The 26,548-nt window shown below is 44.0% G+C and overlaps 1 protein-coding gene and 1 long non-coding RNA gene across 6 annotated transcripts in view; one reads left to right on the plus strand and one right to left on the minus strand.

The window, feature by feature from the left end:
• LMBR1 (limb development membrane protein 1) overlaps positions 1-11,653 on the minus strand; it is a 150,480-nt gene extending 138,827 nt beyond the window's left edge. For 2 of the 4 annotated variants that reach the window (XM_061198994.1, XM_061198997.1), the window contains exon 1: positions 11,370-11,650. In XM_061198994.1, the coding sequence (XP_061054977.1) occupies positions 11,370-11,435 (66 nt within the window). In that variant the 5' untranslated portion in view covers positions 11,436-11,650. Of the gene's footprint in view, positions 1-11,369 lie in introns of all 4 variants that reach the window. The other 2 variants (XM_061198998.1, XM_061198992.1) reach the window with 2 other exon arrangements.
• A 176-nt stretch (positions 11,654-11,829) lies between these two features.
• On the plus strand, positions 11,830-23,272 carry LOC133096580 (uncharacterized). Of its 2 annotated transcripts, none has more exons than XR_009701802.1 (3): positions 11,830-12,035; positions 14,833-14,978; positions 23,220-23,272. It is a non-coding gene; the product is annotated as an uncharacterized LOC133096580 (long non-coding RNA). The 2 variants fall into 2 exon arrangements; XR_009701801.1 differs by lacking the exon at positions 23,220-23,272 and adding an exon at positions 15,381-15,429.
• Positions 23,273-26,548: the final 3,276 nt, after the last annotated feature.

Below are 26,548 nucleotides of genomic sequence, written 5' to 3' on the forward strand. Positions count from 1 at the left end.
TCGTATATTAACGCATGTATGTGGAACCTAGAAAAATGGTACAGATGAGCCGGTTTGCAGGGCAGAAGTTGAGACACAGATGTAGAGAACAGACATATGGACACCAAGGGGGGAAAACTGCGGTGGGGTGGGGATGGTGGTGTGCTGAATTGGGCGATTGGGATTGACATGTATACACTGATGTGTATAAAATTGATGAGTAATAAGAACCTGCAGTATAAACAAACAAACAAACAAAACAACTAATACTAAACTTTCATTGGGTTATTTGTATGGAAATATGTTAATATAAATGTTTCAGACATTACATGAAATTTCTAAAAATCTTATATGTTCTGGTATAATGTTATAAGTCATAATCCTAGTTATTACTTTAAAATGTATATCTCAGAAATAACTAATTTTCTTGTCAACTGCATTATTATGAACTTTCATCAAATCTTTAACCGTGGTCATTTTTAAGTCTTTTGTCATTTACAGACAGTTCTGGGTGTACTCTGATGCTTTTGTAAATATGTTCCTATAAAAGGGTTTCATCTTCAGGAAATTCATGGAAAAGACTCTGACAAGTACAGGTTTCTGGTACCTGAGTGTACTGCTGAACTGAATGAATAAGCATTTTCAGAACTCTAATGAAAAACTGATGAGCTCATAAAAGTGCTAACAAAAGATCAAGATGAAAAAAAAAAATTAATTACATGGGACTGAGTGAACTGATGAGGATGAGTATAATTTTTGTGACTTTCTGTTTGAATTTAAAAAAAGAAAAAATCCCACAAGGACTCAGAGGCAAAGAATATACAAATCAATTTTCACTGCAAAGTAAAGGAGCTGTTACAGTGGAGGATTACTGGACTGAATGTCAATATTATGACATAGTATGAGTGTGTTTCATGTTTGGTAATTGCAATCATTGTTGCTTTTGTTGTGGTCATCCAAAAAAAAAAAAAAAAAACATAATCACATCTGCAAAGCACTTCTGCCATCTAAGATAACATATTCACAGGCTCCAGAGAATACCACGTGGACACCGTTATGGGCCACTGGACCGCCTACCAAGGGAAATCGATTTAACCCAGGTTCAGCAAACTCAAATACAAAGAATCCTCTATACCTCTATCCCATTCTTCTTGGTTCACCAATACTGTAAAATCATCTCCATATATACTGGCTATTGGATTTATATCTACTACACCATCCACTCTAAGATTTTATGACCACAATGAGAAAGAGGAAAGCATCCCCTACATCTGGGAGCTGGCCTGCTACTATCAATAGGCCTTGAAGCAACCTTCAAACTAGCTAGCAACTCACAGCCAGGTACTCACAGCTAGGACTTGATGATTCTCCCGTCGAAAATAAACAACTTCAGAGAACATTAACATCAGAGAAGGCCACTCTATGACCATAATGGATAAAGAATAAGACCACTCTGTAGTCATGCCTCAACAAAGATGAGAAACATGAACACTGTCCAAATCATAAAAATGACCAAACATTTCCCCACCCTGGCTAGTAAGAATGACTTACATCTTTACCAATTACAGTTTTAGCCTCACTCAAATCTTTCTCCTTCAAGATAAGATCTATTAAGATATCCAGTCATAGAATTATCTCTGCTTCCTAACAGCATCCAATACAGATCAAAGCCCCACTTCACTTCCATTAACTCTTCCCAAATCACCTAACACAAGCCCAAATCCTATTTTAAAAAGTTGTTTTCTAATACTCTCTTACTGAGATGCCTCACAGTTCCCCATGGTATGCATTTTCCCTCACTGTAACATGCAATAAACCTGACTTATCCAACTACAAGTGTGTTCCTGGGGGTCTTTGGCTGAAGAACAATGACAAAGGTCAGAAAAGACTATGGATCCCCAGACAACTGAATTCCAAATTTATGTACAACATTGGTGATTGGCTCCATCTTCTGCCCAACCCCTATTCTCAAGAAAAAAGGACTAAAGTTTTAAGCTCTAGCACAAGGAGTAAGCCATGGAGGTGAGGGCAAGACCGTGGTAGGAAAAGGCAGGTAACCTCACCTAAGGAAGCAGCGGGTGGAGGATGATTCCTGGCACCCCCATTTTTCCCCACTCCTATTTAGCCAAAAGGGAGCCAAATAAATGGCAGGATCCTAAAACCTCTACTGTTGTAAAATTCCCAGTCAACCCTAGAATTGTCCCCAAATACATTACAGCCAAGTGAGAGAGTTTTGTCCACAACTAGGATAAGGAAGAATTTAGATTATGCAGCCAGACCCCAAAGCTCCCAGCCAGCTAGCTTCATAGGCTCTCCTCGGTCCTTTCATCAGCCTTACAGTAAGCCAACTCTCCATTTTATGTAACTGACCTAGTTGGATGGCACTGAACCCTGTCATGGTGGAGGTTTAAACCTTATAGGCTGTAAACAGAGTACAGGCTGTGGGATGAGCCTGCCTGGATTCAAACTTTGGCTCTATCGCACACTGTGACAGGTGCTGTGAAGTACCTACTTCACAGGGTTGTTATCTTCAAATAAGATAACCTGGTTAGTACTCGATAAGTGTTATTTCCTATTAATTTAGTGAAGGGATTATGGACACTTTTTAGTACAGTCGTGTATTAATCTGTGATCATTTTAACTATATTGGTGAAAGTGGCATCAATGTAAGATAACCACTTTGAAGATATCATCTAAATAAATGTATCCAAAGAACAGATGTACTGAAAGACAAATGTTGCTGTGCAACTATGGCAGCATAAGAAATAGGTACATATAAATTACTGTCAATGTTTCAGTTCTCCTGATGGGTATTAATAAGCTAGAGTCAATGCTTTAGAATCCTGGGTGATGGTTCATGTGTGTATATTATTTAAAAACAGGTTAATCAAAAGCAGGTCACAGATAAACAAATGAAAAGTTTGTGTGTGAACCAAGGATTAAAAATAATCCAATTCTGCGCACCTGAAGTCCAAAAGGAAAAGGAAAAAAGACAGCAAAAGGAAGGAAATGGATCATTACATTTAGCTGATAGTAACAGCTAAATGTAATCATTATAGTAACTGACAAGAGAACTCTGAAATATTCATAATATTAAAGAGAAAGTAAAATTATTACATGAGCATTTAAAAGTTAAACACTATACCACATACAAAAATTAACTCAAAACAGATCAAAGACCTTATAAATGTAAGTTAAAACTACACAACTCTTAGAAGAAAACATAAGGAAAAATCTTCATGACACTGAATTTAGCAATGATTTCTTGGATATAACACCAAAAACACAGGCAACAATGACAAAAAAATACGTAAATTGGACTAAATCAAAATTTAAAGTTTTAGTCCACCAAAGAACACTATAAATAGATTTTAAAAAGGCAACCCACAGAATGGGAGAAAATATTTCAAATCGCAAAGGAACTAACATCCAGAATATATAAAGAACTCCTAAAACTCAACAACAAAACAACCCAATTCAAAAATGGGCAAAGGACTTAGATAAGACATTTCCTCAAAGAAAATATACAAATGTCCAAAAGCACATGAAACAATGCTCAACGTCACTAATCATCAGGGAAACATAAATCAAAACCATAATGAGCTACCACTGCACACCCAGTAGGGTAACTATTATTGTTAAAAAAAAAAACAGAAAATATGTGTTGGTGAAGATATGGAGAAACTGAAACCCTGGCACATTACTGTTGGGAATGTAAAATGGTCCAGCCACTGTGGAAAACATGGCAGCTTCTCAAAAAATTAAACATAGGATTACCATGTGATCCAACAATTCCAATTCTGGGTATATACCTAAAAGAATTGAAAGCAAGGTCCGGAACAAATATTCATTCATTCATTCATTTGAATATTCAAACATGTTCATAGCAACATTATTCACAGTAGCCAAAAAACAACCCAAATGCCCACTGACGGATGAATGGATAAGCAAAACATGGTATACACACACAACAGAATATTATCCAGCCTTAAAAAGGAAGGAAATTCTGACACATGCTTCAACATGGATGAAACGTGAAAGCATTATGCTAAGTGAAATAAGCCAGACACAAAAGAACAAATATTTTATGACTCCACTTACATGAGATACCTGGACCAAAAAGTTCCCTTGGTTTTTAAGTAAAAATAAAAGACATATTTTTCATTTTCACCAAGAGCTTTATTGAACAACATATTCACCATTTTGTTCCATTACCTTCTACCATTTTTCAGGCAACTTCATAATTCCATCTTCTTAAAACTTTTTTATCTTTTTGAGCAAAGAACTGTTCCAGATGCCTTTTACAGTCTTCCAGGGAATTGAAATTTTTTCCATTAAGAGACTTTTGTAAAGACCAAAATAAATGGAAATCTGAAGGTGCAATCTCTGGTGAATACGGAGGATGAATCAGAACTTCCCAGCCAAGCTAACAGTTTTTGCCTGGTCATCAAAGAAACATGCAGTCTTGCGCTATCCTGATGGAAGATTATGTGTTTTCTGTTGACTAATTCTGGATGCTTTTCGTCGAGTGCTACTTTCAGTTGGTCTAACTGGGAGCAGTACTTGTTGGAATTAATCGTTTGGTTTTTCGGGAGGCGCTCATAATAGAGGACCCCCATCCAATCCCACCATATACACAACATCACCTTCTTTGAATGAAGACCAGCCTTTGGTGTGGTTGGTGGTGGTTCATTTCGTTTGCCCCACCATCTCTTCTGTTCCACATTATTGCACAGTATCCACTTTTCATTGACAGTCACAATTTGTTTTACAAACGGAACGTTTTCGCTATGTTTAAGTAGAGAATCGCATGCAGAAGTACAGTCAAGAAGGTTTTCTTCGCTTAACTTATGTGGAACCCAAACATCAAAGCGATCAACATAACCAAGCTGGTACAAATGATTTTCAGTGCTTGATTTGGATATTTTGAGTACGTCGGCTATCTCCCACGGGGTAAAAGGTTAATTGTTCTCAATTAATGTCTCGATTTGATTGCTATCAACTTCAACTGGGCTACCAGACCGTGGAGTATCGTCCAGCGAGAAATCTCCAGCACGAAACTTCGCAAACCACTTTTGACACATTCGATCAGTCACAGCACCTTCTCCATACACTGCACAAATCTTTTTTTGGGTCTCAGGTGCAATTTTACCTTTCTTGAAACAATAAAGCATAATATGCCGAAAATGTTGCTTTTTTTCTTCCATCTTCACTATTAAAATGGCTACACAAAAATTCACCAATTTTGATAAGTTTTTTTTTTAATGCACGCTGATATGACTGACAGCTGTCACAATACAATCTGACAAAATTGTTTTGAATGAAGTTTAAGACAACTAAGCACTAGTGGGGGGGGGGGGGGACCGAACGAACTTTTTGGCCAACCCAATAAAATTTAGAGAGATAGAAAGTAGAATGGTGGTTACCAGAAGGAGAGAGGAACGGGGAGTTACTGATCAAAGGAGACACTTTCAGTTTGGAATGACGAAAAAGTTCTGGAGATGGATGGTGGTGATGGTCGCACAACAATGCGAATGTACTTCATGTCACTGGACTGCACACTTTAAAATGGTAAATTGAAGGTTACATATATTTTATCTTTTAAGCAAAACCAAAAAGAGCTGAATAATTAAAAGAACTAAGGCCATGGCAATCAGAGAAGAAAAAGAAAAAACAAGAATCCAAATTGGAAAAGAAGTTAAACTGTCACTGTTTGCAGATGACATGATACTACACATAGAAAATCATAAAGATGCTGCCAGAAAACTACTAGAGCTCATCAATGAATTCAATAAAGTTGCAGGATACAAAATTAACACACAGAAATCTCCTGCATTCCTATACACTAAAAACGAAAGATCAAAAGGAGAAATTAAGGAAACAATCCCATTTACCATCACATCAAAAAGAATAAAATACCTAGGAATAAACCTACCTAAGAAGGCAAAAGACCTGTACTCTGAAAACTATAAGATGCTGATGAAAGAAATCGAAGATGACACAGATGGACAGATATACCGTGTCCTTGGATTGGAAGAATCAATACTGTCAAAATGACTATTCTACCCAAGGCAATCTACAGATTCAATGCAATCCTTATCAAATTACCAATGGCATTTTTCACAGAACTGGAACAAAAAAAAATTTTAATTTGTATGGAAACATAAAAGACCCCAAATAGCCAAAGCAATCCTGAGAAAGAAAAATGGAGTTGGAGGAATCAGGTCCCCTGACTTCAGATTATACTACAAAGCTACAGTAATCAAAACAGTATGGTACTGGAACAAAAAAACAGAAATATAGATCAATGAAACAGGACTGAAAGCCCAGGAGTAAACTCACACACCTATGGTCAATTAATCTACGACAAAGGAGGTAAGAATATACGATGGAGAAAAAACATCTCTTCAATAAGTGGTGCTGGGAAAACTGGACAGCTACATGTAAAAGAATGAAATTAGAACATTCTCTAACACCATACACAAACCTAAATTTAAGGCCAGACACTATAAAACTGTTAGAAGAAAACATAGGCAGAATATTCTTTGACATAAATTGCAGCAACATCTGGGATTTCCCTGGTGGCGCAGTGGATAAGACTCCACGGTCCCAATGCAGGGGGCCTGGGTTCGATCCCTGGTCCGGGAACTAGATCCCACATGCATGCCACAACTAAGAGTTCGCATGCCACAACTGGGGAGCCAGAGAGCCACAACTAAGGAGCCCACGTGCTGCAACTAAGGAGCCAGCAAGCCACAACTAAGGAATCCACCTGCCGCAACTAAGACCCAGTGCAACCAAATAAATAAACATTTTAAAAAATAATAATAATAAATTGCAGCAATATCTTTTTGGATACACCTCCTAGAGTAACGAAAATAAAAACAAAAATAAACAAACGATACCTAATTAAACTTAAAAGCTTTTGCACAGAAAAGGAAACCATAAACAAAACGAGAACCCACAGAATGGGAGAAAATATTTGCAAATGAAGCAACCGACAAGGGATTAATCTCCAAAATATACGAACAGCTTATGCAGCTCTATACCACAAAAACAAACAACCCAATCAAAAAAAATGGACAGGGCTTCCCTGGTGGCGCAGTGGTTAAGAATCTGCCTGCCAATGCAGGGGACACGGGTTTGATCCCTGGTCTGGGAAGATCCCACGTGCCGCGGAGCAACTAAGCCCGTGTGCCATAACTACCGAGCCTGCGCTCTAGAGCCCGCGAGCCACAACTACTGAGGCCACGTGCCACAACTACTGAAGCCCATGCGCCTAGAGCCCTGCTCCGCAACAAGAAGCCACCACAATGAGAAGCCCACGCACCGCAATGAAGAGTAGCCCCCGCTCTCCACAACTACAGAAAGCCCACGTGCAGCAACGAAGACCCAGTGCAACCAAAAATAAATAAATAAATAAATTTATTAAAAAAAAAAAATGGACAGAATATCTCAACAGACATTTCTCCCAAGAAGACATACAGGTGGCCACAAAGCACATGAAAAGATGCTCAACATCACTAATTATTAGAGAAATGCATATCAAAACTACAATGAGGTATCACCTCACATTGGTCAGAATGGCCATCATCAAAAAGTCTACAAACGACAAATGCTGGAGAGGATGTGGAGAAAAGGGAACCCTCTTGCCCTGTTGGTGGGAATGTAAATTGGTACAACCACTATGGAGAACAGTATGGAGGTTCCTTAAAAAACTAAAAATAGAACTACCATATGACCCAGCAATCCCACTTCTGGGCGTATATCCAGAGAAAACCATAGTTCAAAATGATACATGAACCCCAATATTCATTGCAGCACTATTTACAGTAGCAAAGACATGGAGGTAACCTAGATGTCCATCAACAGAAAAATGGATAAATAAGATGTGGTACATATATACAATGGGATATTTTCTCAGCCATAAAAAAAGAATGAAATAATGCCATTTGCAGCAACATGGATGGACCTAGAGATTATTACACTAAGTGAAGTCAGATAGAGAAAGACAAATATCATATGATATCACTTATATGTGGACTCTTTAAAAAAATGATACAAATGAACTTATTTACAAAACAGAAACAGACTCACAGACTTCGAAAACAAACTTACGGTTACCAAAGGTGGGGGGGGGGGCCGCAGGAGGGATAAATTAGAAGTTTGGGATTAACAAACACACACGAGTATATATAAAATAGATAATCAACAAAGACCTACTGTATAGCACAGGGAACTCTACTCAATACTCTGTAATAACCTATACGGGAAAAGCATCTGAAAAAGAATGGATATATGTATATGTATAAATGAATCACTTTGCTGTATACCTGAAACTAGCACAACATTGTAAATCGACTATAATATAAAATTTTTAAAAATTTTGAATTTGTTTAATTTAAAAAATTAATAAATAAAAGAATTGGCAACAAGTCCTAGAGAAAAATCAAGCATTTATACTCACTCTAAATATGAATACTTTGAGGAAGGAAAGCCAAAGACTGGAAATTCACTAAGCTTGGTCACTGTCTGCACTGGTTCTGCAGAGAATGGCGTATACCCACCACCCAAGGGTGCTGGTCCAGGAGAAGTAGGGGTGAGGAGGAGCAGAACTAAGGCATTCTAGAATCAGTGCCAAAACTGAGTTGTTTCTAGGGTAGCAGACAAAAATAAAGCTCCTGGCTACTATAACGTGGGTCCCTTTCTCAATCCAAATAAGAGAACATCTGATTAATTTAAAATAAAGCCAAAAACAAATAGACCAATGAAACAGCATAGAATCAAAATTAAACCCCACAAATATACAGTTATACCTAAATTGTGACTAAGGTCATAAATGGTGCTGAAGCAATTGGACATCCATGTGAAAAAAATATATACGAATCCTACTTTACAACATACACAAAAAATAAATTCCAGATGAACTGTAGGTTTAAATGGGAGGAGTAAATCAATAAACCATTTAGAGAAAAGCACAAGACGACATCTTCCTTACCTTGGGGTAAGCAAAAATTTCTTAAACAGGACATAAAACATACTGATCATAAAAGAAAAAATTCTAATAAAGTGAACTATATTAAAATTAAGAATTTCTGCTCATTAGAAGATATCATTAAGCAAGTGAAAAAGCATCCACGGAATGAAAAAAAGATTTACTATATATATGCACACACAGACGTGTGCATATGTATACACATATATATACATATACATGACCAAAGTATCATCTCCAGAAAACATAAACAACTCTCGCAAATCAATATTAAAAAGATAAACAAGGGACTTCCCCAGCGGTCCAGTGGTAAAGAATCCGCCTTCCAATGTAGGAGACGCGGGTTCAATCCCTGGTGGGGAACTAGGATCCCACATGCCGCGGGGCAACTAAGCCCGCGCGCCACAACTACTGAGCTCGCGCGCCTCAACGAGAGAGCCCGCATGGCGCAAACTACAGAGCCCACGCGCTCTGGAGCACGCGCGCCACAACTAGAGAGAAGCCCGCGCGCCGCAACGAAAGACCCCGCGTGCGGCAACTACGACCCCGACGCAGCCAAAAAAAATAAGGAAAATAAATAAATTAAATAAATTTGTTTTTAAAATAAGCAACTTTTAAAAAAAGGCTGTTACTTATTTTTAAAAAATAAATAAATAAGTTTAAAAATGGGAAAAAGACCTGAAGACTCTTCACAAAAGATTTCCAAATGGCCAATACACATGTGAAAAGGTGCTGAAATTCATTATCATCAGGGAAATGCAAATAAAGTCTTTTGTGCAACAAATACCATGACACTTAGCAGAATGGCTAAAATTAAAAAAAAAAAAAGAAAAAGAAAAAAAAAACAGAAAATACTAAGTGTCCTACAGATGGGAAGCAAATCACGCCTCTCCTACAGCGCTGGTGGGAGTGTAAATTGGTACAACCCACTTTGGCAAACTGTTTAAAAGTATCTACTAAAGATGAACAAACCCACAACCTATAACCTAGAGGTTCCACGCTTAGGTATGGACCTAACAAATGCGTCCACATGTTCACCAGAAGACATGTACAAGAATACTCGTAACCAAAACCTGAAAACTACTGAAGTGCCCACCAACAGTGAACTAAACATAAACTGTGCTATAGTCACACAGCTACAGCGTTCGGGGTGAACTCCAACTACATACAACAGAGAGGAAATTCACAAACGCTGCTGAGTGAAGGAAATCGGACACAAAAGAGGGCATACCGTAAGGCTCCATTTACATAAACATTCAAAACTAAGCTAATCTACTAAAGCCCGGACAGTGCTTCCTCTTGGTGGAGTGGAGAGCAACTGGACGGGGAGAAGGGATGGGCCTCTGAGATGCTAATAATAATTGTGTTTCACAGGCTGTGTTCAGAATTCCACAGGTGTGTTTAAAGTGCTTCGAGCTGGACATGTATAATGATGTACTTCTCTGTTTATTTTAGCTTCAATTTAAAACTTTAAACTAATATGCCGTAGCAGAGTCCACCAGTTCAGAATTTATACCTCTTTATTCCAAGGTATGACTTGGCAAAGTGATTCTCCATTTTCTAGATCAAGAACTACACAAACCAGGCAATTCTCAAAAACCAAGAGACTGACTGAGAGAAGTTAGTTAGAAGAGGGGAGGGGTAAACACAAATGCACAACATGTATATACTTTACATTGCTATGAAAACATAAACAAACAACCACAACGTGTTCTAGTGCGCCAGGAAAAGGTAAAAACATCAACGTAGACGTCTACGGCCGAGCCTGCTTCCCGACCCCTGCCAGCAGCACAGAAGAAACAGGGGACCAAGAAAGGATGACTTCCTTCAGAAGCTGCTTCCAGGGCACAGAGGACTTCTGCCCAGGCCCTCAATCCCACCCATCGCCGGCCTTCACACCCCAACGCAAGGTTTCGGGCTCAGCCCAAGAGGGGAGGAGAGCGACGGGTGAGGGGCGGAAGGTGGGCGCTAAACCCGGCCGAGGTGACTAGTCGGGTTGGGAGAGCGAGCCCGGCGCCTGCGCGGGGCCACCCAGGTCCCGCCAGACACCCGCCCGCACACCTGTCTACCGTGCCAGGCCAGGGAGGTGCCAGGCCACGGCGCGCGGGCCGCGGGACCGTCGTCCACCGCCTGGAGGGCCGACGCCGCCGACCCGGCCCGGGAAAAGCCCTGGGGGAGGAGGGCGCAGGCGGCCCCGAAGCACTCCCGGGGGCCGGACAGGTGACTCGACGGAACCGCGCCCAGGACGGAGAGCAGGTGGGCGCAGGGCGGGGGGCGGAGCCTGGGGGAGGGGCGCGGCGCGAGGCGGAGGGGCGGGGGCGGGGAGGCGGTAGAGGGGAGACCGCGAGGGCCGCGAGGGGGAAGGGGAGGGGAGGGACGGGCGGAGGGCGCTCACCGTGGACTCCCGCACTTGGCTGTGGAAGTGCTGCTCCCGCGCCGACACCTCGTCCTGCCCTTCCATCCTCCTTCATGCCCGCCGCCGCGCCGCCCGCGTCCGCGCACTCCGCCGCACCATCGCCTGCCGGCCCGAGGGGCTGGACGGCCGCCTCGCCGGCCGGGACGGGAGCAGCCTGCCGCTGCAGAGACCGCGAGCAAGACACCAAGCGCTGCCTCAGCCGCCGCCTCAGAAGAAGCCGCTCTGGCTGCTGAGGGCGGGCGCCGCGCGAGCCGGGGCGGGGCGGGGGCGGGGCTTGACGTCAGAGGAAGGCGCCGCGCGTCAGAGGAGCGCGCCGCGACGCCTGAGGGGCCTGAGGCTGAGGGGCGGGGCCTGCCGGGCGGGGTTTGGGGGCCACGCCCCTGGGGAGCGGAGGCCGGCGGGCGCCCGCGAATTCCCGCAGGGAGCGCGGTGAGGAGCTCGAGGTTGGGGGTGGGTCTCCGGGCGCGTGCTCCCCCCCCGGTGAGGGTGAACTAACGGAGGTGGGCGGGCCGGCGCACCGGGTTAGCAGGCGTTTATCCTGTATGGCCGCAGCAGTCAGCGCCCGTCACCAGCACGAGCCCCGCCTGCAGAGCCCTAGGCGGCGTCCAGCAGGAGGCCTCCCGCGGGAACTGTCACTCCGCCAAAGTAAGTAAAAGGTCGGAAACTGGTTGTTTCTGGACGCGCTTTGGGCGGAAACCCCGGAAACCTGGCTTCTCTGGGTCTGATAAGCGGTTGGGCTGCCGCTGGTCTTGGGCTTCCCCACCTGGATAATGTAGACAGCCCTGAACGTGAGGCCCTGCCAAATCCGAGGGCGGCCGAGTACTAGGGAGGTTACATGACCCTCCTGAGAGCCTCCATGATCCGTTACTTTGGGGACGGCCAAATATGCCACATACAGTACATAAGTCCCCTGCCTACACATGAGTTACGTTGGAGAGCGTTAGCAAATCTAATTTGTTCGGTAAGTCCAAGAAGTTAGCCTAGGTTCCCCACTAACACAATTGGCTGTATACCGCTGCTGTTACGCTTGCTTCCGGACATCCTGGGCTTGAAATAAAGGTACTGTAGTACTGTACTCTATACAGTACTGTACAGTAGAGTACACAAAAGCACAACCACTTGTAGAGGATGCACGCACGTGACAATGTACGCCAGACACGTGAACTACCTTACCTGATTGGACGTTCCAACACACGTTCACATCTTTGAAAGTTCGCAACTTGAAGGTTCATATGTAGGGGACTTACTGTAATTCACCCCTATTCTGCATTAAGTACCTTTTTGTTGTTGTTTGCAATAAAAATGAATTTGAAGGAATATTTATCATTTTACTTTTGGATTTGGTGCGTATAAGAAAGTCACTTAAATTGCTGTTGGCTGTGACGTTTGGCATCTCTGAGAATTCTTAGGAAGCGAGAAAATCTACAAATTGCTTTCAAATTATTTTTATGATATATGTTAATTTAGATTTTGAAGTATCTTTTTGTGATTTTGAACTAAAACTTTTTTCACGACTCCAACTTTTTTTTTTTATGACCCCTGAAAAGTTTGTAGGCCTCCACATACTGTGCCTATAATGCCTTATGCCAGAAAATGGTGGTGGGGACTTGGAGAACATGAGGCTTGTTCTGAGCCAGTACTGCTGCTGCCATAGGCTGATAAGAATCCAGGAATAATTTTCAACTGGTTAAATTCAGTGTTCATCTCTATTTTTTAAAAGTCTCTGAACCCTAAAGAACCTGGGAAAGATAAAGAAGTATCTGTTTTTCTGAACACCCAGCTTCTGAGAGCTGGGTTAAATACCTGCATGAAATAACCTGGATAATTTCTGGGGTAATCTCTCCAAATCAGAGGGTAATGAGATCTGATTTTAAGATGTGACATTTAGACACATATTCCAGAAAGTCAATAAATATAGCATTTCTGATCTTTCTAACCCAACACTCCAGCCATCTAGACCTTTTTATTTTCTTTTATGCAGCTGTCTGTAAAGGTTCGCTCACCTTTGATCTTAGTTGTTTCCCTGTGTTTGGTACTTACAACACTTAGCCCAGGGTAGTAGACCTCAAAAATGCCCACAAGCTCTTCCCTGTACACTCACCCCTTTGCCTTGTGGCTTTGCCCCTGCTCCCAGCAAGGAGTGGAGCCTATTTTCCACCCTTGAATCTGGGCCTGGACATGTGACTTGCTTTGGCCAAAGGGGCATTAGAAAATACGAAGCTGTTGAGAAGTGCTTGTGCGTTAGGGCTTGCCCCTTCTCACGGCCCCTGGACACCCTCCAACTGCCATTGTGTAAAATCGTCCCACCCAAGCTGGTAAGGGGTGTCCCAGTTATCTCTGTCACCCCAGCTGACACCCTCTTTTCTGCATCCCCCTAAAACATGAATCCCCCAAAACACAGTTCTTCCCCTCTGCTGAAAGCACTGCAATGCAGTATTCTCATTACCTGTAGAAAAAATGAGACTCCTGAACTGGCATTCAAGACCTTGACTTTGGGGCCCCACCCTGCCCTTCCAACTGTTGCCACTTCTCTCTCTAAAGAACCCTGTCCTGCAGGCTGGCTTCCTCCTCTCTCCAGTCCCCTGGGCCTTGCCATTGCCAAGGCCCGGAACTTTTACCCATTCCATACCCTCTTTCCTCCTCTTCAGATTCCGTGCTACCACTCTTTCACTGTCCACACCAAGACCTTCCTTCTCCAAAAAGTCTTTCCTGGCAATTCCAGTCTCTTCATTCACTCATTCATTCAAAACCATGAACACACCATGGAAAGAATACTGCTTCAGTCCCTGCTCTGGGGGCGCTTACAGGAGGAAAACAGAGAACGTACAGCCATCCATCTGACACTTGGCACACACGACCTTATATTTTACCTCAGCATTTCATGCATGTGTGTCTATCCACAGTCGGAGTACAAGCTCTTTCAGGTCTGGAGTATCTCTTCCTGCATCATGTAAACCTCCGTGTATTTCCTGCAATACCTATTAGAATGCTTTGCCCAAAGGAGACAGTTTACGAGTATTTATTGGTCAATAGATTGGTTGCCCTGAGAAATTCCCCAAAGACTTCTTCAAACTTCAGTAAGTCTTCAGATTTCTATACCAAGGTAGATAATTGTATGGACGTTGCCCGTGTGTGCAACATTACGACTCACGTGTCCACAAATGAGAATGCTGCTTGTTACTATGTACTCCAGTTTCACTATCACGACGTGTCTTTGAACCTGCCAAAATTCAGGGTGGTTTCCTTCATTCCACTGGGCCTTGCTTTGATTCTCTTGATTACAATGAGATCAAAGTTTTGAGACATAAGGACATAGAGACCAATTTTTTTCTTGTCTTTATGCCCCATACAAAACCAAGCCAAGCGATGTTCAGATGTAAGCTGAATTCCTTCCAGCCTCTATTAAAGGGCTTCTTTTTTTCCTTTATCCAAATACTCACAGCAAGAGAGATAAACAGGCAAAAGTCTAGAAACAAGCCAGCTGTCCATCTACAGTGGAAAGTGTAAACAAATTGTGATGTGTTCGCGTACTGGAATTTTACCCTGGCGTGAAAAATCCACGAACCACAGCTGCAAGCAACAATATGGGTGAGTCTCTACAACAGCACTGAGCAAAAAAAAAAAAAAGGTCACAGAAGAATACATACAGTATGATTCCACTTACATAAAGTTCAAAGCCATGCAGAACTAAACAGGATATTACTTAGGGATGCAAACGTGTGGTAGAATTATAAAGAAGAGCAGTGATAAACCTCTAAGAAGGAAGGTCAGAGGAGAGATTGGGCAGAGGCATTCAGAGGGCTGCAAAGGGAATGATAACGCACGTTTCTTACACGTGCGGGGTGGGGACAGGGGTCACAGCGCCTTGTTGCGTTGTTGTTTATGCATCGTATATGTTGCATAAACTATGTCTATTCACTATTTAAATAAAGGAATTGTTTTAAGAGGCACCACTGTCTGGTAGCCTAAACTGTGGGTTCTCTGCCTCAGCTTGACCCTTTGCTAAAGGGAGCATCTTAGAGTGGAGTCAACACCAAGCAAGGATTCTGGAAACCAGGTTCCAACTCTGCCAGGTGTGGCCTTTTGGGCCTCGCTTCAGTTACTGATGCCTAAGGTCCTTTCAAAACTCTGTTTATGGCCTTAAAAGTTCATTTGGAAACTTTCCACACAACCCTGTGTTTCTGCTGGAGCTTTCATGGGTCAGAGGAAGAAGAGAACGGGCATCGGTTGCTTGGCTCCAAACCCGAGCGTCATTCTGAATTCCACGCCGCCCCTCGCACCCCAAAGCCCACCCATCACCAAGAATTGTCGCCTCTCCCACCAAAGCACGTCTCAGGTCAGCCACTTCTCACACCCCCACTGCTATCTCCTGGCCAGAGCCACCCCGTCCCTCAAGTGGCCTCTAAGCCATCTCCCCACATCCCCTCTTCCTAGCCCCTCGTCTGCCCCCCACCAGTCCAGCCCAAGAGGTAAGCACGGAAGTCAGACTTCTCCCTCCCCCGCCCTCTCCCTGAGCTTCCCATCTCGTTCAGACTCAAACACTAACCTCTCACGGAGATCTGCAGGGACCCCGGACCCCCCCCCGCCCACCTCCTCAGCCTCCTACCACTGCCCCATTGCCTGTGCCCTTCCGTCCACTCGGCCCAGAATGCGCTTCCCCTGGGTCACAACTGCCCCCTTGTCACTTACACTGCAGCATGAATGTTATCAATGCAGAGAGGCTGTCAGAGACCAACCCAGGTGCTTGCTCAGTTCACCTTGTTTTATTTTCCTCAAAACAGGACCACTGAAATTATTTCTGTATGGGTTTGTTTTCTGTCCAGTCTAATTTGTCTGGTTCACTATTTTCCAACACCAAGCACAGTGCCTGGCAAGTATTAGGAGCTCAGTAAATTCTTAGATAAAGAACTAAATGTGTGAATGAGAAAGAGAGAGAGAGAGAGAGAGAGAGTGGTGGGAACTAGCTTTTGTAGAATAACCAGTACATTCCAGGGGTCTCACATGCATTATGTAATTTAACCATCACAATAACTCTGTGAGGTAGGTATTGTCGGCTCCATTTTACCATTGATGACACTGAGGAGAGGGTAAGCGACCTCACATAGTCCACATTCAAACCCAGATCCACCTGACTCACTCACTCCTGTCCTTTCCACAGTACTATTGCCCCTCGCCACGCAATAAAACCACAACCTGGCTTCATCGTGGGTGACACAGAGGAAAACTCCCAGGTCCCTCTGTTGGGCATTCTGCCCTAACCACTCACCTCCCCTTCCCCCAAAATTATTCTGCCCTCATTTGTGTGCCTGAGTATGTGCTCAAGCATACCGGTAAGTACAGGCTCCCTCTGCCCCTGGAGCTGCAGGAGTGGTGTAGTAGTCAGGGCTCTCCAGAGGAAGAGCGCAATAGGGGATACAGAGAGATAGACATGAAAGATAGATAGATAGATAGATACATAGATAGACAGACAGGCAGACACAATATGGTTTCTAATTCCATTCTCTATAATAAAGAGCCAAGGTTCCTTGGGAGGTGGCTGATTCTAGGGCTGGGGCAAGAAATATACAAGATGAGCCTGGAGCATCTCGTAGTGCCAGAAAATAGGAAAGTGATCAAGGGAATTCCCTGGCAGTCCAGTGGTTAGGACTCAGTGCTCTCACTGCCAGGGCCCAGGGTTTGATCCCTGGTCAGGGAACTAAGATCCCACAAGTCTCACGGTGCTGCAAAAAAAAAAGAAAAGTGATCAAAAACCAAAACGGTGAAGGTATAGGGGTATGACAGAGGGACACAGGCGCCAACCTGAAAGAGTTCCCAATGGCCAAAGCAAAAATAATTCGAACATCAAAATAAATAGCAAATATTGGGTTAGAATTAAAGTATAAAGTAAATATTCATGAGTCAATACTGATATAAACAAATATTAATTTAGGTAAATTCTCCCCCACAAAAAGGTGGAGCTTACCTCCGCACCCCTGAGTGTCGCTAGACTTAGTGACCTGCAGCCAAAGAACAGACAAGAGAAGGAAAAGTAAAGTAACTGCGGTGGAGAAACCTGGGGGTCTGTGTGAGCGCCGTCAGAGGTGAGTCACGTTGACAGCGTGCACCTTTGATGTGGGGTGATGAGAACGGCCCTTCACCCATGAGGCCTTTCTCCCAAAACGCACACCCTCAGTCCAACCATGAGAAAAATGTCAGACGAACTCACGTTGAACATCATTCTACAAAATACCAGACCAGTACTCCCCAAAGTTGTCAAGGTCATCAAAAACACGGGAAGTTTGGAAAATTATCTCGGGCCTTAGAGGAGGCTAAGGATAATAATGTATCAACATTAGTTCATTGGTTGTGATAAATGTACCGTAAGTAAGAGGAAGACAGCGAGGGAGCCTGGATACGGGGAACACAGGAACTTACTCTCTTTGCAACTTTTCTGTAAATCAAAAATTTAAAGTTTAGTTTTTAAAAAGGAAGAAAAAGAATACCAGGTACCTTGCAAAGTCTCCAGGAGGACCAGAGAACCAGACTTGAAGAAGAGATGCCCCAGTCAAGAGCTGGTCCCTTGAAGACACCAGTGTGCCATTTCTGAGTGTAGACACACAGCCCATCCACGGCTTATCTGACGCTGGTCACTTCTAAGACTTCTCCTATCTGGACCCTGGATGTGGCTAATTGGCAGAGCCTGGGTCTTGAGCACACACCTGAGCTGCAAAGGAAGTGAGTGCTATTTTCCACTTCTTTCATGGGGTAGACTCCCTGCTTCATAGGATGGGGGATTCCCTTGACGTAGGAAGGGGCTTCGAATATTGTTCAATCAAAAGGAATTATACGGTCCAAATGCAAAGTTCTCTAATGACCCAGCATAATCCAAGTATAAAATCTACACTCTAAAGAAACAAATGGGCTTTAGAATTTTGGTAAGTGATGACCATCCAGTGATGTGCTGGAGACCCCTGGCGCTGGCTTGTGAAAGCAAGTTGTTAATTTTTAGGAATTTTGCAAAGCCAGTTGTTAAACACAACACTATTTAAAACTAAATTACATAAACTTACACTTAAACTATATTTTTTAAAGGTAAAAGCTACTGAAAATCCATCATGTCCTAATTATTTTATTATACTTTCCTTGAGTCTACTTACGTGTCCTTTACAACGATATGCTGCTCCTTGTTCAGTGACCTCACATTGGTAGCTGAGATCGGCCGTGCTGGGAGCATTTACACCATGGAAATCAGCAAATGCTGCAAATCAGGGCCCTTTTCCCCCGCCTTGTAGAGCTGGTTATTAGATACAGCACACCAGTGGAGCCAGCAAAGATTTTAGAAAGAGCCTAAAATGAAGATTTTCCTTATTATGGGCAGAAGTCAAACAACAGATGATCAGAGGTGGCATCCTTTCATGGAAACTGAGCGAGACTCTCGCCTGCTGGAGGTCATCCCAAGTGTCTGGAGAGCTGGACCAAGGGGGCTTCTGAAGGGGAAACAGGATTTTTCTCAAGAAAACAATTCTAAATCTGTGAAAGTAAATCAAAGTTTAGAAACATCCATTACTCCGTGCTAATGAAACACTGGCAGTTTGTATATTTGTTGGTGTTTTAAAGGGGCAAAATAAAGCCATTATTCCCTAATGCAGGAGGGATAGCGTGCATGGGTCCAGGTTCAGGGAGAAGATAGAGGTGCTGGTCTGTGTCTGTTCATTTCCTGGGCCACCATAACAGAGTACCCCAGACTGGACAGCTTAAGCAACAGAAATTTATCTTCTCACAATTCTGGAAGCTGGAAGTCTGAGATCAAAGTGTGGACAGGGTCATTGCTCCTGAGGCCTGTCTCCTTGACCCGTAGATGGCTGTCTTCTCCCCATGTCCTCATACAGCCGTCCCTCTGTGTGTGTCTGTGTCCTGATCTCCTCTTCTTATAAGGACACTGGTCACATTGGATCAGGGCCCACCCATACGACCTCATTTAACTTAATCACCTCTTTAAAGACCCATCTCCAAATGCAGTCACATTCTGAAATACTGGGGATTAGGAGTTCAACATGTGAAGTTAGGGGGACACAGCTCTGCACAGGGAGCGTGTGAAAGTCTATTCCAATTGCCACTCTTCTCTCAGGGAAATAAACAGCAAGGTCAGCCGCCAGAGGGAAGAGTGCGGAGTAGTGTTTGAGGTCCTGGGAGAGAAAAGGTGGGGTCGTACAGGAGTGGATGGGGGAAACACATGTGACCTCTAAGCAGCACTAGGCTCCAGTCAAAGCCCAGGCACCAGGCCCCTGCTTCTGACCCCCACGCGGCTCCGTGATCCCTGGCCCAGCTGCTCAGCAGCGCCGTGCCTTGGGTGCTTGGCCTGACCTCTTGTGAACATCGTCAGGTGAACTGAGAGTTTGGTAATGAGATGGGAGAGTGCTTAGGCATGTGGTCTCCAATCTCGGAGTCCTGGGTTAGAATGTCAGCTTCACCACGTCTAGGTTTCAGGACCATGGACAGGTCACTCACCTGCTGTGCCTTTTCCCTCATCTGTAAATGGAAATAAAGGTGCTTGCCTGATATGGTTATTCTAATTAAATGACACATCCATAAAGTGCAAGGACACAGTAAAAGTTAGCTATAAATAAAAAGTTAGCTATAAATTCATCACACCATTATTTGAAAAGCCAGAATCTAAGCATGGATTGTGTGACATTTACATATTGGGTTATATGTCGATGTTTATGAAATACAAGTTTCTAAGATTCATAGCAAACTTGTCACTTTTACACAGGAGATTAAAGACTGAAAGAATGCTTTAAATGCATGAAAGGAGCTTTAACTTGCCAAGAAATTGTGTGGCTGTAGTATCCGTAGGAGTTGAGACAAGGACTAATCAGAGGAAACGAAAGGATGTGGACCTGTAATTAGCTGGGGGGGAAATTACAGGGAATCATGGGAATTTAAATCCACAGCTAAAAATAGCAGCATCCTCCACTTCCTCTTCAGCCTTTGGTGTCAGTTTCTGATTTTAACAAGATTTCATCTTAGGTTAATTGTGTGAATTTCACCATCCCTGGCTAACTCTCCTTGAAGTATAAATAAAGATATGATCAAGCGTCTGCTAGTAGAAGAAAGGAGAGAAGAGGCATGAATAATTCCTGTGTATTCAGGATTTGGCCTTCTTCACCCAGGGTGCTGTTGCCTTAGTTTAGTGTGTACCCTCGGGCCCCCTACCCTGTACACAATAACCATCTGACAGCCACGGGACAGCAGGACCCCAGGAATTCCAAGATAAGAGACTTGCACAGACATCTTTAAAATTCCCTCCCCCGCCCAGGCAGTGTAGACACAAAAACACCTTATCTCTGACTGAGAGGAAGCGACGTTTCCCACCCAGGACCCCGCTGAATGGCAGGAAGTGAAGCAGGAAGAACACGTGGGCGCACGTGGCAGGCGATCCAGGAGGGAGACGGGGCGCACAGAGGCCCAAGGAGAGGACAGGATGCGTCCTCGGGGGCACCGCAGACTCCGCCTTGTTATGAAAGCCTAATGGCGTGAGCAACTCCAGCCCCGTTAAACGTCTGCCGGCCAAGGACAGGAGCAGGCCCCCGCGCGCGGTTCTGGCTGCGCAGGTCCTGCTCCGGCCTTGGCACAGGTCATGGCGAGGAAGCCGCCTGGTTGGGGGATGTTCCGACTGGACAACCAGTTCATAAACTGCCCGAGGAGAGGGCACTGAGAGCTTTGGGAAATGGATGCTGAACTTTCAGCACTTTCTACATTAGAAAGCTTTTAAACTGCACTTTCTAAAGAGGAAAAAGATGGAAACATGAGGAAGCCATACTTACGAAGGTAGTCCTTCTCTGCTGGCCCTCAGGTCCGTTCTCTGGGTGCGCCCGTTGGGGTAAAGTTTTCTAGCCATTCCTCCCGATTTTTCTACTCATAAAAGTGTTTTTTAATTACACAGTTGAGATCTATTTTGCTACTTGATATTTTTATTTAACAGTGTATCTTGGCTATCTTACATGTACAGATCTATTCCATTCTTCTCACCACTTAGTCGTCCATTTATTAACTAGTCCTTACTGCGTGTATTTAACCAGTCGCATGTGGATAGACATTCAGATTGTTTACAGTTTTTTTGTTTTGTATTCCTATGTAAATGATGTTGTGCATAGATCCTTGTACATATTTATTTGCACACGTGTACAAATCTTGGAGGCGATCACCCACCTCCCACTTGGGAGTTTCCAGATGAGGTCAAAGCAGCCCAGATGCTTTTGGAAAAGGCTACTTCATGCCCAGGCCCCCTCCCAGCAAAGGGTTCTGAGGGGGACCGGGCGGGGACAGAGCCAGAGCTGCCTGGATGTGGGGTGGGTTGCATCCTGAGTCCCCACTTGCCACCAAGCCTGGGTGGGGAGACAGTGCCTGTAGCATGTCAGGGAATTCACCAGGAGAACGCAGACCTCACCCAGCCCCCCCCCAGGGGCTGCCGGCCCTGACCAAGCCCTGGAACAGGCCCCCTGAGGACGACTGACATCAGCAGCCTGGGAGCTAGACCCTCCCCTTGCCGCTGAGCTTTAACCCCTGAGAGCCCAGACCCAGGGGTGAGCAGGCGCAGGTACGAAGGGCTGGGTTCAGGGGTGAGTCCACTGAGCGTGTCCTCTTGTGCCCACGCTGTGCTTTCCTGGTTACCCTCAAATGTTTGTTTCTCCAGATCAACTTTGATATCATTTGTTATTACCTCCGAACCCCCCAAATCCTCTTGGTCTTCAGTTGGAATTGAGTTACGGGAGAACGGACGTTTTTTACAACATTTGAGTCTTCCTGTCCAAAACAAGGAATATCTTCGTCTGTATCTAAGTGAACTGACATCTTTCTATCAGCTCTTGGCTCTGGGGTTGCAAGCCACACACGGGGGCCAGAAATATGTGAAGTTTCTCTAAGACTCCTCCCTCTCTCCAGGCTTGTCTGCCCCAGGGCAGATCACGCCCAAGGAGGCAGCCTTTCTACACAGTGAACCCAGGTTCACTGTCACGGTAGATGCCTCCTTGAAGAGCCAGCTCCAAGCGGTCGGCTGTAACCTCACCGGCACCAGGCGGTCCCTCTACCAACTGTTACTTAAGGAGCTGGAAGGGCTGATCTGTGTAGCTTGTAAACCTTGACAGAAATATCTTGGTCACCTTTATGGGCTCCCAGGCAGTGGCATTCCTAAACATCCTGCTACTAATGTTCCTCTTTTACAGCATTTTTAAACCAATTTTCAAGTGAGTGTCATAAAATCACTCTATCCAGGAAGTCAGCCCCATAATCTCCAGGACATAAACTTTAAAAGCAAGATGTAAAATGCCGATGGGACGCCCTGACATGCCTCCACTCTGTGCTCAGGTGTGAGTTTATTAGCAAAGCATTAGGCCGTAAAGGTCCACTTCAGGCAGCAGACTGAAAGTGCACCGGTTGTAGGTGGGGCCTGTCAGGTGGTGAGAAACTGATCTGGGAGGACAGAAAAATTACTCCAATGTCAGCAGCGCTTGCTAATTTCCAAAGTGTTTACCTTCTGGGGGGGTTTCTATGACTGTAAAACATTGAGACACACACACACACAACAGCCTGAGAGGGACCTCCCCGGCGGTCCAGTGGTTAAGACTCCGCACTTCCAATGCAGGGGGCAAGGGTTCCATCCCTGGCCAGGGAACTAAGATCCCACATGCCGCGGCCAAAAAACTAAAAAAATAAAAAATTCTTTTAAAGATTAAAAAAAATTTAAAAACAGCCTGAGACCCTCGTGTTGCATCGTGTTTTATTGTGTCGTGCGGCGCAGTAGAAGTTCTCACTGTCATTGTTGTCTTTTTGTGTATTTGTCTCCCTTAGTGTCAGTTCTCTAAGGGCAGGGCCCACGCCTGCAATTTCCCTCTCCGGCACCTGACACTGTTCTCACAGAGCTTCTCCGGAAAGGCTTGCTGTCGACGATGACCCGGAGGTCACAGCCGGGAACAGGCTCGTAGAGATGCCTGTTTGTCCCTGCGACAAGAAATCTTCAAATGAGGCAGAAGTTCAACGCAAGAACCAAACACAAGCGTTGCTTTGGAAAACACTTCATTAACCTGATGTTTGTCTGATGGGAGCCGTGTGTGCCTGGGCTTGAGTGTCACAAAACGTTAGCAGCGGTTGGGGTCCCTCTCCCCGACCAAGGCTGGCGCCTTGGCTGGAGGCTTGAGCCTCACCCCACTCCCCACCCGCCTCGCTGTTTGTCCTGCTCCGGAAGGGGAGTTCTGAGGAGGAGGCCGGGCAGGGCTAGGGGGCAGCAGTGGCACATGAAACGCACCTGAAAGCGCGCGCCAGTGGCTGCACACTCTCCCAGGTCCCCACAGGGCTCCTCTGATTGGTTCTTCCTGCCGCTGGGCCCTCAGAGCCACCAATCTCTCTCCATGCCGGGGTCTCAGGTTCTGAGCATAGGAGTCCATCACAAATCACAGGACTGGCATATTTTGCACCAAAGATGATGCTATTTATCCTACTTCTCTTTACTCTGAATTTTTCCTTTATCATGGACTTAGCCCGGATCTTAGGGCAATATCTTCTAGTGGAATCAACTGACAGTGTTACAGAAGAAGAAACAGGCTGAGAGAGGAGAATATGCTCCACGGTCTGGCTCCTGGTTCCTCCTTTACACCTCATGGATTCCCCCAATGTGAGAAAAGCGTAATAAACTACGGTCGCTCACTGCAGAATAGGCCTAAAAATGAGAATCTATCCTAATTATTAGTACTTCCCAAACTGGACCTAAAAATTTTATCACTAATAATGTTTTACTTTTATGGGTATTTTGTAGCTCACAAAGCACATGTTATCCATTATTTAAATTCACAATAACCCAACAAGATAAACTAGGGTTGTCATCCCTTTTTAATAGATGAGGAAACTGTAATATAATGAGGTAAAATAACATACCCAGGCTTACACAGTTAGTAAACCACAGAGGCAATTCCAACCTTCAGATCTCTGTTCCAAGTCCAAAGCTCTCTCTCCCGTTCTACGGAGCCATCCCAGGAGAAGGGATGAGTTATAGACATAGATAGGGATAGAGATACAGTTACAGTGTGGACAGATGCAGATGTAGAGCAATCATAGCTACAGATATGGGTAGAGATGTTAAGAGATGTAGTTACGGTTTTTCTATGGATGTGAATATAGATGTGGTGGTGGTTATGGATGTAGAGGTAGATATATAGTTATACAGAGACATAGAGATGGAGATGGAGAAGGAGATGCAGGTGGGGATGGAGATGCAGATGGAGATGGAGATGGAAATGGAGAAGGAGATGCAGGCGGGGATGGAGATGGAGATAGAGATATGAAATGCCCCTTGAGCTAGCCGAATTAAAATTCTAATATGCAGCTAGAAAACCCTGGGTCTAGATACTCTAGCTCCCGGCCATTCCCTTCTGTTCACAGAAGATCTTGTTTAAGGGAGATGATGCCGTAGAAATGACGTCTGCCAAGCTGGAGAGTTCTGGGACTGCTGGTTCCGTGTACTGAAAGGGATGATAAAATTTCCCGTTCTCTTGTTCATCAAAATTAGCCTTTAGGACTTCCCTGGTGGCGCAGTGGTTAAGAATCCACCTGCCAATGCAGGGGACACAGGTTCGATCCCTGGTCTGAGAAGATCCCACATGCTGCGGAGCAGCTAAGCCCGGGCGCCACAACTACTGAGCCCATGGGCTGCAACTACTGAAGCCCGCATGCCTAGAGCCCGTGCTCTGCAACAAGAGAAGCCGCCACGATGAGAAGCCCGTGTACTACAACAAAGAGTAGCCCCTGCTCACCACAACTAGAGAAAGCCCATGCGCAGCAATGAAGACCCAACGCAGCCAAAATAAATAAATAAATAAATAAATAAATAAATAAATAAATAAAAATCAGCCTTTAATATATTTAGAAATTTTGGAGCTCCCTGGGACAGTCTGGGATATTAGTTTATATATAGTCCTACTTTGTCTTTATATATTTGAAAAATAAAAGGTGAAACTCAAAGGAAAAAATGAACAGTAAAAATATTTGTTGTATTTTTTACTATTATAAAATTATATTTTAAGAGTTCCAATACATTTCTAATTGTGGTAGATTTTAAGGTAATTATGTGTCTCTTCAGTAATATATTTGCTATCAACTTATTGCATAAAAGGATTGCTTGCGAATTCAAGATTATTTTTAGATTTATAGCCCTTTCAAGTGAAAAGGGGGTTTTTCAGGAGTACTTCTGATTTCCAGTTTCTGGTGAATTTTCCATTTGCCATCAATAATGCTCCCTGCAGAAATCCCCCTTCATGTAAATCGAGCCTGACATTCCTATAATGCACAGTGCAAAAGAGCGCTCTTAGGGCAGGGAATAACGTGCGTGAATTATGTCAGGCCAGCATGCAGAAACCGTTCATCCCACAATTTATGAATGCAGATGCTCCCAAAACATGTTTTGGTATTCTAAAGAGATGTACGTGTTTTTATATTCATTGGCTATCTTGATAAATGTTTATTGTGGGCACAGTGAAAACTGCTGATTTGAAAAGATATTTTTGTAATCATTTTTTGGCCTACATCTAATGTTTATTACTCACATGATCAAAATTGTATGGCTCTATTGCCCAGTCTAATGTTGTTTTTGTTGTTTTGATTTTTCCAAAGTAAAGTCTTTGTGAAAGGCATCAGTTGAAACCTCAGAGTTTGGCTTTCTCTGCAGGTGTGCTGGGGGCCTCAGTGTCCGTGTGCCTCAGCTGCCTGGGCTCAGTCTGTCCAGGAGGGATTTGGAAAGGACCTAGGTAAGTAGCAGAGATACAGTTAAAGATGCTATAGTATATCATGTTATGTTGTGTTACTTTACATTACCTTATATTACGCTGTGTTACATTACAGTTGTGCTGTGCTGTGTTGCTTTATGTTGCTCATACTATATATCATATATTATTATTACATTATACTGTTTTAGACTCTAGAGCTATGGTTGCAATGCAGAAAAAGAATTTTGTCTGAGTTGAGGATGGAGTTAGTGTTTGGGCTGAATGATACACTGTCACACTGTCCGCATTCCCTGGATAGTTGCTATTCTCTTCACTTTCTGTCCTATGACTTGATCATTAAAGTCTGGGTTTTGATTTGTTTGTTTGGTGGTTTTGAAAATTAAAGGCTGAGAACTCACACTTACC

This window comes from Eubalaena glacialis, chromosome 8, assembly GCF_028564815.1.
Source record: "Eubalaena glacialis isolate mEubGla1 chromosome 8, mEubGla1.1.hap2.+ XY, whole genome shotgun sequence".
Lineage (NCBI taxonomy): Eukaryota > Metazoa > Chordata > Mammalia > Artiodactyla > Balaenidae > Eubalaena > Eubalaena glacialis.